Source organism: Solea senegalensis, linkage group LG4 (genome assembly GCF_019176455.1).
Source record: "Solea senegalensis isolate Sse05_10M linkage group LG4, IFAPA_SoseM_1, whole genome shotgun sequence".
Lineage (NCBI taxonomy): Eukaryota > Metazoa > Chordata > Actinopteri > Pleuronectiformes > Soleidae > Solea > Solea senegalensis.
In genome coordinates, this window is record NC_058024.1 from 23,823,504 (window position 1) to 23,840,991 (window position 17,488).

The following is a 17,488-nucleotide window of genomic DNA, read 5'->3' on the forward strand; positions in this document are numbered from 1 at the left end:
CTCCTTTAAAAAAAGGGTCGATTTTGCTTCACGTTCTTCAGTAACTTTAACACTCCTGGTCCTGTGTCTCCACATTGGTGAGACATGCAGTATGAGTGGGACTTCAATGAATGAACTGTGGCAGTGAGACTGCCAGGGGTTTATTTGATATTTACCTCATAACCCCATCTGATTATTTTTGGTCAAGTCATGGCAGCTTGTACCAATTTCTGAAAAGCAAGCAAAGCTTTTTGAGGAAGAGTTAAATCCAAAGCACTTCCAAAAGTAGCAGAAAGCTTCTTTTTTTTTCTTAAGGATCGCTACTGTACAATTTATTAATTTGGCCTATCCTCCATGGCAAGCAGACAGCAGCACATTGCGGCTTTTGGTTTGGAGTGTGCTTGAGGCGTAGTGGGAAGTCGGGCTACAGCAGGAGACGATAGATTAATGCACATCTTCCACACTAATAAAGCAGATTAATATCTGAAGTGAAGTACCACTTCTGAGCACCTCAATAATTAGTGGAGGCCCAGGAATCTGGCTCGTGATTTAAAGTGAAAGGACTGAGCAAGTTAACAAAACTTGTATCTCATCACATCAGTCATCACCCAAACCTAAAATGACCTGCTGATAACCCTGTTATATAAACGACATTTTTGAACTTGTGTAACAACATGGGGCAGCATGTGTCCCACAGAATCACTGATGGAGAGAGCAACTTCAGAATGACTCTTGTGTTTTATTCACTAAGCCTCAAAATGTCCGTCTGGACTTTTTTTGTTGCTTATTTTAACCCTAAAAGAACCAGAAAATGTCCTGTGAGAAAGTGCTTTTGCCCCATTTTCCCTGAATAACCTTCAGTATCTGGCAGTTATTTACAATTAACTGCATGTTAAAATAGTGTATTAACAATTTAAAAGGAAGAAATACACTGTAGTTGTACACAAACACCCGATTTTGAGTGTTAGCTTTGAAATTTGAACAGTATTAAACATATTTGAGTTTTTGTCATTCCTGCAACAGTGCAGGTGACATTACCGTAATAACCACATGTTGGCTTTGGCTATGTTGGTTTTCCGATAGCACAAACTGTCGCATAACTACGGTAATGCAACATGCGTAAATGTGTCGCATTCGATATCGCTCGGTGTTGAGATTGGAGAGATTATTGATGATCCATTGGCTCTGAACATTTACTGGCTCACGTGTGCTCTTTATGTCACCTGGGCTTTGGCATCACATCGGTGTAAAAGTAGTTAATCTTAATTAACCAGCTCTCTCTCTGAACTGCAGGGCCTTTCATCACCTGTCATGGTCGCCGCCTGAAGTAACACTGAGAAAGCAGATACTGTACTTCCAGATTGGATTGAATGATTTTAAGTGTGTGCGGATAAGAATAATGTGGCTTACTTTTTATATATATGTATATCTGGCAGGATTTGAATAATATACCAACATTTATTTAAGTTCTACTTCTTCTCAATAATGTTTATTAGCCCAAATGTGTTAAGCAGATGTGTTTCAACAGCCTGTTCCCGCCCACAGCTGTTTATTTTCCTCCCCATTCGTCGGATTCATAGGGTTTTAGAATTGCATCACCCTTTTTCATCATCATGTACTCTTTTGCTCTTCTTAGGTTTGCTCAAACAATGCGCGTTAGACAGTCAAATCAACTTTCCTCTTTCCTATTTCTTTGTAATTTGCAACTTCTTTTTATGGCTGCAAAATGTACAAACACACCATACGTGTCAAAACATCTACAAGGTGTTGCAGATATTATATAATATTTAACTGTACCTGAATCACTTGCACGCATAAACACTCTGTCTTCCTCTTCTCAGCTTTCGATGAACTGAAGTTGAACCGGAGAGTTCTTTATGATTTATATTCAAAATCACTGTTAAATGAGATCAATGTACCTGCACTGCACATTATTCTTGCTCTTCTTGTGTTGACTTACTGTCTCGTGTACAAGTTACTTAAAATGTAATATTTATGTTTGTGTGTATATTTATACATATATATATGTATATATGTATATGTATATATAGATATATATGTGTATATGTATATGTGTGTATATATATATATATATGTGTGTATGTATATATATGTATATATGTATATATGTGTGTATATGTATATGTATATATATATATATATATATATATATATATATATATATTTATATATATATAAATGTATAATCAAGATCTACAATGTGATGCCATTGTCATTATCACATTATTATTTTGGCATTTCTAATATATATGGACTGATAAACGCGTTTATTTTCTGGAAATGTCTGCCAGGCGGCTTACAGCATGGATGCTTACTCTCAGAGGGACAAAAAAAAAAAAAGAAAAGTAAATGACAAGGCAATCGTCGCTCTGTCGGTGTAACCATGGAAGCAAAGACACAGCTTTTTATTCCAAGGTTAATGGGATGACACCTGGATCTCAAAGTACCTAGTATTTACACAAACATGTGCCTGTTTTACTTAAAACTAGTTAATAAATGTTAGCGGTGTCACGTCATTAAAAAAACGTGAGCTGAGAGTAGGCGAGATTAAAAGACTAAATGGATGTCACAAACTTTACATTGCTAATTCCGTTTTTTTAAGCTGTGTTTCCACTACGTGGTCCCAGCTCGCCTCGCCTCGACTCTACACGGTTTGGTTGTGTTTCCATTACAAAATAGTACCTCCTCAACATGGGTGGAGTCACCACAGCACGGCTGCATGGAACGGCGGTGACTTTGTTTTACGTGCGACACACACAAACTAGTAACTAGTGACTTGTAAAGCAGTTGTTTTCAATGTACTGAATCATTAGAATCACTTAATTAAAAAGATTTGTTCAGTACCGGCTATGAGCAGTACTAGGGCTGCACGATAAATGTTTAAGAAATCGCAATCTCGATTCACAACTACACGTGATCTCATTTCTAAATGATTCCTCTGCATTTTATTTCATGAGCTGCATCGCAAATAAACAATCCCAAGTCTTTTTAACTGATTTACAGTTCGGCATTGTTCAGTTTGATTCTTGTCTCGCCTCTTCCTGTGAGTGGTGCACAGCATTCTGACAACATAACGCATAATATCGACTCGCCTCACTTGGAACCTCACCAGAGCAGGCACTAAAAATGGTAGCAGGTACTATCACTAGTGGAAAAGCAAAATTGCAGAGGCAAGTTGAGTAGCAACGATTTTTATATTTTGAATATCCTAACATTGACATTATCATCAAATTCAGCATCAAACCATTTTTAGCTTAGTTTAAAGTTGGAAAACAAACGTCACTTTTCACTGTCAAATTCATAAATTAGATGCAGTAAAATTATGTAAAAGGCAAAACTTTTCTGAAACTGCCACAAACCGTCTTCGAGACCAATATTGACTTCAGCACCAACGCTGATAGAGGCCACCTAAGTGGCTATATGCTGGTTTTGCAGCTGTCACATTTTCAGAATTGCTCCGACTTGACCTGGCGCCTGTGATATTAATATTAATGTATAAACACACTGTAGATGCAAATGCAAATGTAACATTGTGTGAATCCTTCAAGGACACCGCACTACACAAATGAGCTACTTTTAAAGTCACCTCTTCCAATTGGAAGCCGTTCATTTTTAATGTAAAGATGTAAACAGAAGATTACACCAACAATAAAGGCAATGAATTGTTCCATTAAAATAAGGTGCTCAGGGTTCCAACAAAATATGACCAGTTAATGCCCCAACACCTAAATAATCACACCTGTCACTGACTCAACAAAGAACAACATACTCATGTTTTGTTGCTCTCTTACACCTTTTAGATATTGTGCATAATATTAGATGCAAAGAGACAGATAATCAGTATTTTATAAGTCTGTGCTTCAGCATAAAAGTCCCTTTTACAGGCTGTCTTGTTACCAATGCAGTTTGTCACCAGTGGGCATTTATTATCATGCAGCTGGGCATCAAGTTATTTTTTGTAAGCATAACACTGATATTGTACTAGCCTATAGTCCAGGGGGGTCCAATCTGGCCCCCAGGATTAATTTGTGAAACTTGAAAATGATTAGAATCTAAGTCTTGATATGAAATATCAAGACTTATTTTGACTTATTATTTGCAAGAAATTTCAGGTTGTTCATAATATGTTGTTGTTCAAAGGTTATTATACTGTTATTCGACTGGTTCGACCCACTTTAGATCAAATTGTGCTGTCTGTGGCCCCTGAACTTCAAATGAGTTTGTGACACCCACCTGCTATAGTCGGATAAACAAACTAATTAACAGAACAGAAGACCTGAGTGGGTGACTGGGTGTCGGTTTGGTCAGATGGGGGCCAGTCAAGTTGAAAAACTATCAACTTTCTGGGACAAACCAATTGTTCATTAGAGGTGTGTGACATGACCTCAAAACGATATCAAGATATTCCATCCTGGTAATGATATATGTGACAATATTTCACATAATTTCAAAATATGTACATATGTGTTATATTGTATTATTAATTTATAAAAATATATATTTAACATGCAAAATAAATGTATAAATTACAAAAAACATACAGAAATACCTTATTATAATTCAGTATTAAGTGGCAGGCTGAACGAAATGGATTGGGTGCCGCAAGTTTTAGACTAGGACAATCTTTGTGTACATGATTCAGTTGCACTGACTTGTGAATAACAGCCCATTAGTATGTCAGACTTTTAAAAATCAAGATCTGTACATTTTAAGAACTCCACCTCTCGAACTGCATCTGCACAACGTTTAATGGGCTCTATGCAGGCCTTATATCGTGCCAAGTGTTGTGGAAAATGTTATTTGCATTATTTGCAACGCCAAACAGACACAGAACCTCCAAATTGTAGCTGCTGTCGTGCCAGCGAGTGATTAATGCGCACACCATTAGTAACTTTATTAAAACCATGTGAAATCCACACCGTTAATTTATCTTATAGTGTAACTTACTTCGTCGCTCTTCAGTTTGGCAGCGCATTTCTCTGTGGTGGAAACATTCTCAACAAAGCGGAGTCAAAAAATAAAGATTTGGATCATGTTATAACATGAAAAATAATCTCTTGTAATAACAGGAAATGGCTCAGATATCTCTTCTCCCGCACGTGGAAGGTTCTTCCATATTATACAAGGCTGCAGGGGGGGGGAAATGCGTAACCACTGGGATTATAGCCATTCTGATGGATGGCACTGAGACAGATTAATCGACTGCTGTGCAGCTCGTCCTCATCTGATTTTAGCGCCGTCCCTCCCTTTTCTGCTCTGCAAAGGCAGCATTATCTCTGTGGCAGTAAATGAGATGTGTTTGAATGGACAATTAGCAAAGATTATACCTTTTTTTTGTGGCACTGAATGCAACTGACCTCTTAAACTCCAGCTTGTTGTGTCACTGAACTGATTAAATTTGTTTGTTTGATGGTTTTGTCTGAGCTCTTGGTTTGAATAGACTAGTGGTCGGTCAATTATCTTGATCATCGATTCATTGGTTTTAGAGGTTTTCTTTTTTTAACGATTAATACCGGCTTTCAGCTTCTTAATGTGAATATTTTCAGGGTTATTTGCTCGATTTGACAAAAAAAAATTAAAACGTTAAAAAAGTTGTGTTGACAAAACAAAACATCATGATTTCCAGATTTGGTAAACTCCGATCGACATGTTTCAGCGTTTCACTATATTTTATGGACAAAAAAATTCTGGATTAAATAATTGAGGAAGTAATCGACAGATTAATCGATGCTAATAATAATCGCTAGCCCTAGATCCAGACCTGTTTCCACAAATCACTGATAACTCCCCACGTTTGGACCGAGGATTTTGATCATTTCAGCATATTCTATATATTTTGTTGATGAGGAAACATGGACATAATAAAAGTAACTTCACGTCGTGTGATCTGAGAGGAGAGTTTTGTTGGTAAAGCAAAGGAAAAAGGGTGAACTTTATTAAAATGTATTAATGCATGTCTGTGAAGGTTCTGGTTTGTTCGACTGTCATTAGAAATGAACATTTTTTATGACCCATCCATTTCAAATTGCCAAAAGAAAATATGAAAACATTATTCCATACCTTTAATTACTTAACCAGCTAAACTTGTTAGACGTTATGATGGCCTGGTCCTCGGGTGGAGGACATTTTTAGTTTTCTAGGACCATACGCATGGGTTTGCTTAATCTGCTCCCAATGCCAATATCTTTTATATCTTCAACTTCTAAATCCCATATCGATTTGATTCTTTTTAATTTCACTGAGGTTGGCCTTGGTGACGGTTTGTTTTTATGACAGTGGGTTTTTATGGCTGCAGTAGAGAGCTTATGTATTAAGCATTTGAGCTGTAGACATATTGCGTTTTTGCTGGTAAGTTGATGGATAACTTGGAATCAATCAAAAAATCTAATGGAATGGAAGAGAACAGAGAAATATGTTTGTCTGGAGGTTTTTATGTGAAAATGGTTTCACATTTTTGAGATTTGCAAGCCGATTTCCTCCTGCCTTTTAGTATTAATATAATACATATATAATACAATATAATACGGCTCCGTCTATCCAGACTATGGGATATTAGAGTTGCACTGACAGAGACAGTATTGGTGAGTCTAAAGCCATGACTGAAAACAAATGTAATCCCGCTTTCTAATGCAGTCATTAGTCACAAATGCAGCGCCAATCAATCACAATGTTTGTTTGCTGTCCCTACCTCATAAATCCATAAAGTTGCCGGTAGTGTTTTTAAAGACAACAGATGTAAAATATAATCACACTGGGCAAAAAAGACGTTTCTTGAAGCACCTTTTTTCTAACCTAGGTTAGAAACGTAGGTGAAATAAATGTAATTTGACAGTTTTCCGTCATAAAGCATGCAGCAGATGTGTGTGTGTTTGCGTGCCGTGCACCAGTAAAACGCAGAATAGCCTATTAAGATAAAGTGATAAAAAGCCTGTGCATGCTCCACAGTTGTACATTTTTATGGGCATTTTTTCTTTTCTCGTTTGAATTATCTACTTTTATGTTATTAAGCAAGAGAAATGGGCCTGCTCTGCTCTAGTAAAGAGATGTAATGTTAATGTGGAGTGATCATTGCGCTTGCAGCCTCTCACAATCTGAACAGCCGTAGAATAGACTTAGTTTTACAGAATGGCTTAAAACAATCGTCAAATTACTCATTTCTTGAGTTTATGAATATGAAGTAAAATATTGCTTTTTTTAAAGGTTTTCTTCTCAGAAGACAAGACACAGACATGAACCTTTTAACACCAAGCATATCACAGACAATACGTTTGCACACTTTGCATTACCGTAATTATGCGAAAAATCAGCTTCTTTGTCTCCATTTTTTGGCCTGTTTTTGGACATGGAGGCAAAAACTCAAAGAAATGTTATTTTAAATGTGTTATACTGTTCCAGTTTCAGATTTAACACGCACAAGCTGGTGTTCATGTACAACTACGGACTCTTGTGCACCAGGCACAAAAGCAAAGTGCACAGTGCAGCACAAGTGTCCTTCCTAGCACTTGTCATTTTCACTCCTCTCCTCCCCCCCTCATCAATAATATAAAGTATGAATGTCAGTGCAATTCTTTATCCTGTGCAGTGTAACAGACTTGTTGATAGTGCAGAGCCAGTAGATGGCGGAGCCAAATGTTTCCCCACTGGCTGCAGACCACGTACCCATTAGCCAGAGGAGGGAGTTGCAAAAAGATCATTTTGGGCGTCAATAGATGCATATATGCACCCACTTATTTCTTCATTTCCCGGTATTAAATACATCTAACATCCATTTTCTACATCTTTATCCTCGACAGGAGGGTCGCGGGGGGGAGCTGTGCCATTCTCAGCTGACACAGGGGGTTAGGCGGGGTACACCCTGGCCAGTTCGCCAGTCCATCGCAGGTTCACTAGAGACAAACAACCATCGACTCTCCCACCTACGGTCAATTTAGAGTGTCCAATTTACCTAATGCTGATATTGCATGTTTTTGGACTGTTGGAAGAAGCCGGAGAACCCGGAGAAAAGCCATGCACACACCCCGTGAACATGCAAGCTCCATGCAGAAAGGCCCTTGTTCCAACTGGGGCTCGAACCCGGGTCTTCTTGCTGCTTAATACATCTAATTCTCGGGAAAAGAATTAATCCCATCTAGTGGCATATGTATTGGAGAGATGGATGAGGCATGTTTATTATTATCCTCTAGTTAAACATGTCTAAATAAATCAGAATGACGCTGTCTTTTTTGAGAGACTTGTGCACGGCGTTTACACATGGTGAGACATAAACCGCACTTGATCCCGGGTGTTGGTTTGAAGAGGAGTTCACTTATCTTTTTCATGAGCCAGAAACAAAGTTGCCCCGGGAATCTGTGGGGAATTGGATCATAAATATTGTGTTAAAAATCCATGCATGTTTCCTTGTTCTCCCCCTCCTGATCCCTCGCCTTTTGTTGTTGCGTTGGTCCATTCAAGGGTGGGCGGGGTGCGGGGACCCCTGTCGGTTGTGAATTATTCCTTTGTACGGGCGCTACTGTGGGGGATAGAGGATTAAAAGTGCAGACAGTGGATGGGGATTCTACAGGAAGTTAGTTTGCAGGACACACTGCACTTGACTTGCTTAAGGCAGTGTGTTGTGTTGTTTCCTTTTATGAACACTTCCCCCAACATTACTTCTGTTGTGGCACTACCTCATTTTTATATTTGTAAATCATATTTGGACAACTGTTGCTGGAATTGCCTCGAGCCCCATGATGAATTTTAATTGTTTTTCTAGGTCTTGGGGAAACTTAAAGGTCGATGCGGCTGAATGAATATGAAAGAGTCATTGTCTCCCTTCTCTCAGTTTCCACTGGAGTCATTTTAAACACACCGTCTCGCCGCCGTGCCAGTTACATTGTTACAGTGGTTTTTAATTTGTGTGTGTTTGAGACGGCATTATCCTTAGGTTCTCGTGTCTTTTCTGTTTTCCGCAGGGAGCCACGGACCCCGAGGCTGGGCCGCGTCGTATCCAGAATGTGCGGCAAAGAACCAGTCGCCTGTGGACATCGCGGACGAACAAGCTCTGGTTTCAGAGGAGTACCAGGAGCTGGTGCTGGACAAATTCAACACCGAGTCCTCCAACCTGACCACAATGAAAAACACTGGAAAGACAGGTCTGCATCTCTGATTATACTTCTACCCAAGTGTTTTACAGATGTTATCTCTTTTACACATGATGGTTTTTGTGCACAATTATCTTTTCATTTGGCTCCACTGTTCTGTGCCGCTCTCAGTCACTCCACATCCTCTTCTCACACAGCCTGCATTGCTTTTGTTTATGAAAGCCTTTGCAACTTAACTCAATCAACAGCTACTTCAAACTACTGCCACCTACTTTTTTTTTTTTGTAAAGTGTGTGACAACCTTGGCCTTAATTGAGCTCATCTGCTTTTGGTGCCATTTCTCTCGCAGAGATCATAACGAGAGCTGTTAGCCTCCATGACGACCAGGGCCACAGGGACAGTCGAGCGATGTTTCCAGCTGTTTGTTTACAAAGACGGAAACAACACGGCCGGCTGCAATTTTTGGCTACATACAGATACAGAGGGAAATTTCATTTGCTCAGCCGCGCGTAAAATCAGCAAAATGGAAGCGCTTTTTGCCACCAAATATCGTTTTGAAGAGTAATTTCTTGACTGGAATAACGTTTACTTGAGAGTCATAGATGTGTTGTTGGATGTTTAATAACTGTAAAACACGTTTAAAGATGGTATAGCCGGAGAGTTTGGCGTAACAAAGTTGAGAATGAGATTATTCAGGTTATTTGTGATTATATTTGATTTTTATAACATTTAATTCACTCAACACTTAAGTGTTCGTTATGAATTAGAACAGAGGGTTGTTTTTCTTGTGCTTGAAAAAGGAATTTCAAGTGTAAAAGTGTGTGTTTTTTGCTTTTTGAACACCTCATAGTTACATCCTTGACATTGTGTGTTTTACCAAGATCACATTCCTCTTTCATGGTCCCTCCATGGCAGCATTTTGTTTTTGGAATGTAGTTGAAAACTCAAAATGTTGTCACATAAATTCATGCAAATCAGTGCAGGACTAACGGGCTGGCAAAGTGTAAATTTGAACAAACCTTGCCTAAAATGAGTGAAGTTTCTGGTTTCAAAGCAAATGCATCTAAATTACATTTAACCTGAGACTGGTACAACTTTCCTCTACAGGCTAGAGGCTCTATGTGGTGTGTTATGAGTTTATTACTCGACTATGAACAGGAAACGCTTTGGGGATGGATGGATGGATCCATGTCGTTGACTCTGTAGAAGTGTTAGCATTTATTTTAAATAAATACATTGTAAAGTGAAGTTTTACTGATAAAGCACAACTCAAGAATTGAGTGCACAAAAGAAAATGCAAGAAAAGATAAGTGTTGGGTGTGGGTTCTGTACGTTTGGGTGACAGTGGATCAGTGGTAGAGTTGTGGGTTTGGTTCCCGGCTCCACTAGGCTACATGCCGTTCAGCGTCATCGAGACTACAAAATCACCATAGAAATGAGTGCTGAAACAATGAATCGATTATTAATGGATAATAAATGAATCGACTATTTTTATAATCGATTAATCGATTCGAGGGTTTTTTCATAAGTAAACAAAGTGTGTGTTTTTTTTTTTTTTAGCTTCTCAAATGCAAATATTTTCTGGTTTATTTGCTCCATATAATAAATAAATCATTGACTCATTTTGGTTAGTGGACAAAAAAAAGACATTTGAGAACATCATTTCCAGCTTTGACAAACATTTTCTATTATTTTATGAACGAAACAATTACTCAATCAATCGAGGGAAGACTCGACAGATTAATCGATTATGCAAATAATGGTTAGTTGCAGCCCTAATATAAATGCTAAATACTGAATTCTGTGCCGCAAGAAACATGTTTTATTGTAAGCATTGTTTCCCACAGTGTCTTTATCAAGGCTTCCACTAGGGGGTGCTGACATAAAATGCTCATATTCAGCACAGGGGGCTTAAAAGTTGCACTATGTGAAAGTCAATCAAGAACTGAGTGAATGGATCTCTAAAGTTCATTGTGATTGATTTTGGATTTGTCCCTCGTGACGTCACCTGCTCTGAGATCTGTGAGACTCTCGGCCGCCGCTCGAGCCGCGCTCCCTAAACCAAACATTTCTCAGTGAAATTTCAAACAAACTCTTGACCGAACTCGTCAGGAATCGCGGGACTCCGGAGACATTTGCATTGATCAAGGATTTACTTTCACACACACTCCCCTTCTTTCACAGGCTGTGATTCAAGGTCTGTTTGGCTAAGCTTCTAATTCCTGCTCTGCTGTTGAAGGGTTCAAACACAGCAAGGGCTGCATTTCTAATGAGATTCCTAGGGCCAGCCAGCATCTCGTACCCTTGACTTTCCCCGCGCTTAAAACAGGATCACGCCACATCAATAACTGCAGCGGCAGGGACTTACTACCGTTTCTGTAAATATCTTTTGCAAATAGGTTGTACATCTGTCTTCGTGCGATGGGTATTTGTATACCCCTGTTGTTTATTACTTTGTACCCGCATGTTTTCAGTTATAGAAATCTCCTGCATCTAAGACCTTTTCCTTCATGCTGTAGGCTGTCGGCTTAAGCAGCACTGGCACGTTAATGCTGCTCGCAGATTCTGTCTTGCCTCACAACAAGGGCTCAGCTCATCCCTCATCACACATGGTTCCTCTCTCAGATTTTCCTGTCGTCTTTTTTTCCCCCTCCCCTTTTCTGTGGACATTTCTGCCATCCTACAAACGGTGATCCGGCTTCTGTTGCCTCGATTTCCGTTCGTTCTCTCGGTACGCCGTGTCTGCTGACAGTCTGTGTTTGCGTGTACGCGCTCATCGTCCCGGTTCGCTTTGTGATGTGATTAAAATGTGGGCCGTCCTCCCAGAGATGCTGACTAAATCTCTCAGTAAAGTGTGTGTGTGTGTGTGTGTGTGGGGAGGGAAATCAGCCGTCACGGCACCTGGTGTAATATAAATATCATGTCAAATGTATACACGGTAGAAGACTACAGATACAGGAACATTGTCCGGGACACTGAAAGGATGATACTCTGCCATGTTGTCAGAGACGACATGGAAAACACAGTTTGCTTAGGTGTGCCTCCTCACAAGTTCACAGTCTGAACTTTAAAGTTTAGTATAAATTGCTTGCGTAACTTCCATTTGGTTCGGCAAGCAGGTAACCTGTCCCTGATGCTGATCAAAATAAATGAATGATTGAAGGCTGCTGATATAGCGCTTTCCTCCTGAGCGATGTAAAATTCAAAAGTGATAGATTTTGGAGAATTTATTTTGTTTATTTATTGATTGATTTGGCAAATACCAGGAAAAACAAGTCGTTAGTTCTCAGAAAACCCAAACCTCATTTTTGAGTTGAGTTGGTAGTTTATGTCTGCATAGTTAAGTTTCTCACACACAGTTGACATGTGTGTGTACAAAGCGTAACGTCCCAAATGTGAAGCCTCTGGTATACTGAAAGACTACAGGCCACACACTGTAATTACCACCTGCAGTAAATGTGGTGGTTTGTAACCTGGAATTTCATTCACTCAAGAACATAATTAGACTATTTCTACTTGTTTAGGTTTAGTTTACATTTGAGACCAAATACTGACATCAGTATTCAAGATGAGGTTATCATAAAATAGAAAATAATTTCCACTGCAAATTTATACTGATAGAGGCCCAAGGATATCTTCCACAATTCATGAAATGGTCATAAGCAAGTGATTTTTGGAAGATGTGCAATTTTAAAGTTGACAAAATTGCACTAAATTTTATATCATGTAAATATTTACCCTATGGACTGTAAAGAGCCCGATGTTGATGTCGTAGTAATCAAAAACACATTGAGTTTTTCTTGAAGGTTTGTGGTGCACCCAAGGCAGTGTGCAGCGCTCACTGGTGTGATAGAAACTTCCGCTTAGATTCAGTTACAGCTGTGGAGAGCTCCAGGTCATTGCACGGAATACCTGTGGTCACACAACGTTAAATTAGTCAACTTGTTTAGTCTCCCGGAGAGAGCTGAAAGTACAGCATTGTACGAGGGAGATAGGTGGTGTTGCGGACCTTCTCCTCCTCCTCTGTTGAGAGATGGTTTCTCAGTTTTTAAAGGAATACTTCACCGATTTGCATCTGGCTTTGTGTTGCTAGAATAGCAGTAATATATATTTTTTTTTTTCAAATGTGCTTCCCTCCCTCAGTTTTCCACTGAGTTGTAAAACAACTCCCTTTCCAATTTTGCCCTGCACCAGTTCCGCACTTTTTAGACTCACCCATAGGGGGACGAGACTTAATTCCCAGAATGTAAACACGGTGTCCGCCATCTTTGCTAACAGTTGCGCTAACCGGCTCTGCAGAGTAAACTGAACGACTATGATCGAATGTAGTCTTATAACCGATATGGCTGCAAGGGAAAAGACCTGAATTTGTTTTGTATTTTTATATTTATTATATATTTAATTCCTCATGGGGATTTGTGTGTTTACACAAATAGCGCTGTCTGCTTTGAAGCTTGAGACGGCGAGACTTTCGCAGGGCAGCGAGCGCAGGGCATTCTGGGAGTTGTTGTCGTTCATCTACATGAGCCAAAATTCCATTTTTCTGCCATTCTTGTCCGAGAAGGCACTTGCTTCAAATATTATTTCACATTTCTACTACATAGATGACCCAGTTTTAGTAGCATCTTTCCAATGGTGAAATATTCTATATAATTTGAGATACTCATGGAACGCATCGTCACACTTCACCAAAAGTGTAACATATGACATTTATTGATCGTTGTACTCATAACGGATGTAACAAAGGATGGTTATTGGCATAGCAATAGCACTGTGTGTACATTATGTAACTTAAGAGAAATAAATGACTTAGGCAATTTTTTGAACATGCCTTTGTGACTAAAGCAAGATGCGGTAACACTTTATTTTGAAGGTGTCTACATAAGAGTCACACAAGCCTGTCATAAACATGACATGACAAGTATCATGAGCATTAATGTTACTTCAAATGTCATTAATGTTCGTGACACATCCCATGTCATGTTTATGACACTCTCATGTAGACACCTTAGAGTAAAGTGTTACCAATATTAGTGTCAACAATAAAACACTGATAAACTAAACTGATAACTAAACGTCATGAGGAGATGATTTAGGCAAAAAAAACTATTTTGACAAAAAAATGACTTAGGCGATTATTTTTAACAGTGTGACGACATGGCTTATCTCTGTTCTTAGGCATGTCTTTTTGTTCCTTTCTTTTCCACTGGATTGGCATCATTCCTCCTCGCCTTGGTGGCAGTTGTCCACAAGTTTTGAGCAATGCCCACTTTTCACAGAGCTTACATTTCCTGGGTTTCACCACAAACCTTCAGAACTCTCTCTCTTGGATGAGAGGTAAAAAGTCGGGTTCTTACTGACTCAGTGTGTTTTGGAAGTTATATTCTTGTGCATTATATTAAAAGAAGCCAGTTACTGTTCGTGTCACTACTCAATATTCATTTTAGCTACAGAAAAATACCTAAAAGAGCCTACCTTTGAGCTTTTACTGCACCAGAATAATTAGCTGGATATCTTCCACAATGCATAAAATGGTCATAAGCATATGAGGGAATGTAAAAACACCAGCTATTATGCAAGCAGAAGCAATGTCATTACGGCTCTGCAAAAAAAAGCGAGCCAGGAGAAGACTATCACAGAGCAGGTGAATGCTATTATATCTTCCTAGTGAACCGTGCAACAAGTTAAAAAGATAATAGCTCTGTCTGAATCTACTCACCACAACTTCTCACCGTCAACTGATGGAACGTGAAGGCCACAGAAGGAGGCTGGCAGGTGCTCTCTCTCACATTAATGGCATCATTGTGAATGTTCCCACCACTGCTTTTCAATCTAGTGATGAAACAGTTTTTTAAAAAGGCAAGCATTTCAGGCTGAGGGTCAATAGGTAGAAGAATACCCCTCCTCAAAGATTTAAAATTTTTAGATGACCTCTAATGAAAGGATGAATGCAATTTGATCAGTTTTGTTATATATACTGATATCAGAATTGAATATCTTTCTCCAAGGCAGCCAAACTAAAGATCTATTTTGTTAACAAAATGGAAATAAAATAGTACATAATCAAAGCGGCAAGGCTACCTTTCTTCGCCGCATTACTCACACGGTTAGTGTAGTGGTTGGCGCTCTTGCCTTTACAGCAAAAAGACCCGGGTTCGTGACCCGGTCGGATGGAGTTTGCATGTTCTCCCCGTGTGTGCGCTGGTTTTCTCCGGGTTCCCACAGTCCAAAAAACATGCAATATGGGGATTAGGTCAAAATGGACACTCTAAATCAGGGGTCTCAAAGTGGCGGCCCGGGGGCCACATGTGGCCCTTCAATCGATTTCATGTGGCCTTCCAAACAATATCAAGTTGTAACGAGTCATTTCTTTATGTTTTTATTTTTAAACGAATAGATTAATTTTGCATCATGAATATGTATTTTTTTTATTGTTGCATATTAAAACAACCACTTACATTTTGAAATGATCCAATCCCACTTTATTTGTAAAGCACTTTAAACCAAACACAGTGGACCAAAGTGCTGTACAGAATAATGGATGGCCCCCAACTGACCAGACGGGACCATCTGTGGCCCACAGGTCATTTGACTTTGAGACCCCTGCTCTAAATTGACCATAGGTGTGAGAGTGGGTGGTTGTTTGTCAGTGTATGTGTTCCTGTGATGGACTGGTGAACTGTGCAGGGTGTACCCCACTTGTCAGCTGAGATTGGCACAGCTCCCCCCCGTGACCCTCATGTGGAGGATAAAGCGGTAGAAGCTGGATGGATGATGAGGGGCGGGCTACATGATCCATGTTTGATCGGGGGGCGGAGTTTGCATGTTCTCCCCTGTGTGTGTGTGTGTGTGTGTGTGTGTGGGTGTTTTCTCCAACAACTGCCCATAAACATGCAGATTTGTGATCAGTTAATCGGACACTGGTGTGAACGTGAGAGTGATGGGTTATTTGTATAAGCTGGCGACTTGACCCTGCCTTTCGCCCCGTGTCAGCTGGGATTGGCTCCAGCTCCCCATGACCCTCATGTGGAGGATAAAGAGGTACAAAATAAATGCATGGATGAATATTGAGGGATAATAAAGTAATCTCAGGATCAAATAGCATTTAGATGAATTAAGTCCTGATCTTAAGATGATAGTCATGAAAGAAGGTGATCCGCTTCTCTGAGCCTTTTTAGAATCAGTTATGTGACAGCTAATCTCCCTCTTTTTTTTTCGCTGCAGTGGAATTAATACACTTCCTTTTTTCCTCCTTGTTTGTTTGATTGTGACATGTTTTTTTTTTCTTTGTCTCCAGTTGCTGTTCTCCTGAAGGACGACTACTTTGTCAGAGGTGCCGGACTGCCAGGTCGCTTTAAGGCTGAAAAGATGGAGTTTCACTGGGGACAGAGTAATGGATCAGCGGGCTCGGAACACGGCATAAGTGGCAGGAGGTTTCCCGTGGAGGTAGAACATCCTGTCGCTACAACACATCCTGACAAATGTGCAATGTGGGATCTTGACAATGCTAAATATAGGTGAAGTCGTATTAGTCTCTGGATCGCCAAGTTATTGTAGACTACAACACATATATCCTCTTTAACTAAAATGATGGTTTTAATCCATGTTAATACTTTTTAACAGACTTACTTGTGGCACAGATTCACTCACGCTCACTCATCTTCTACCACTTTATCCTCCACATGAGGGTCACAGGGGTCACTGGTCCCAAAAGAGGCGGGGTCACACTCTGGACAGGTTTCCAGTCTATCACAGGGCAACATAGAGACAAACAACCGTTCACTCACACACTCACAGTCAATTTAGAGTGTCTAATTTGCTTAATCACCAAATCAAACCAAATGTTTTTGGGAGGAAAGTGGAGAACCCAGAGAGAGAAAGGCACAGATTCAATAGTGCTCAAAATATTCTCCAGATATTTTCGTCTCTGCAGGTTCATTGGTGTCAGGGTGTCGATGCAGAATCGAGGCAACCTATTATTGTTTCTAAAATCCAGTTTCAGCTCCTCTTAAGGAGGCTGCTGTAGATTTTCAGAGAAAACTAAATTAACTTTGGTCATTAGCTATTTTTAGTGAAATTCCAGCTTTGAAAGAATGCTCAGTGATGATGCTTGGAGTCTACAAATTTCACAGAAAAGAAAATGTGAGTGTAGGAACCATAGTGCGTCTGTGTTTCCCTATGTGTGTATAGACACTTTCAAGAGCCACGTCACAGAAATGTGCGCGTGCAGTGTACAGCAATCCAACACATACAATGCCTACTTGTAGCGTAGTTGGCTTTGAAATGGTGTTCTTCAGAATCCCTACAGGATCTCATTCTTTAAATAATAAAATAAAATAAAATAAAATAGACGTTGTCTGTGGCTGCAAGCATTAAAAAGAGAAGACTGTGGTGATGCTACTGCAGTC

At 39.6% G+C, this 17,488-nt stretch overlaps 1 protein-coding gene across 1 annotated transcript in view; it reads left to right on the forward strand.

The window, feature by feature from the left end:
* LOC122767965 (receptor-type tyrosine-protein phosphatase gamma-like) overlaps nucleotides 1-17,488 on the forward strand; it is an 86,120-nt gene that overhangs the window by 38,680 nt on the left and 29,952 nt on the right. Inside the window, exons 3-4 of the mRNA XM_044023542.1 lie at nucleotides 8,952-9,131; nucleotides 16,378-16,526. Of these exons, the coding sequence (XP_043879477.1) occupies nucleotides 8,952-9,131; nucleotides 16,378-16,526 (329 nt within the window). The remainder of the gene's footprint in view (nucleotides 1-8,951; nucleotides 9,132-16,377; nucleotides 16,527-17,488) is intronic.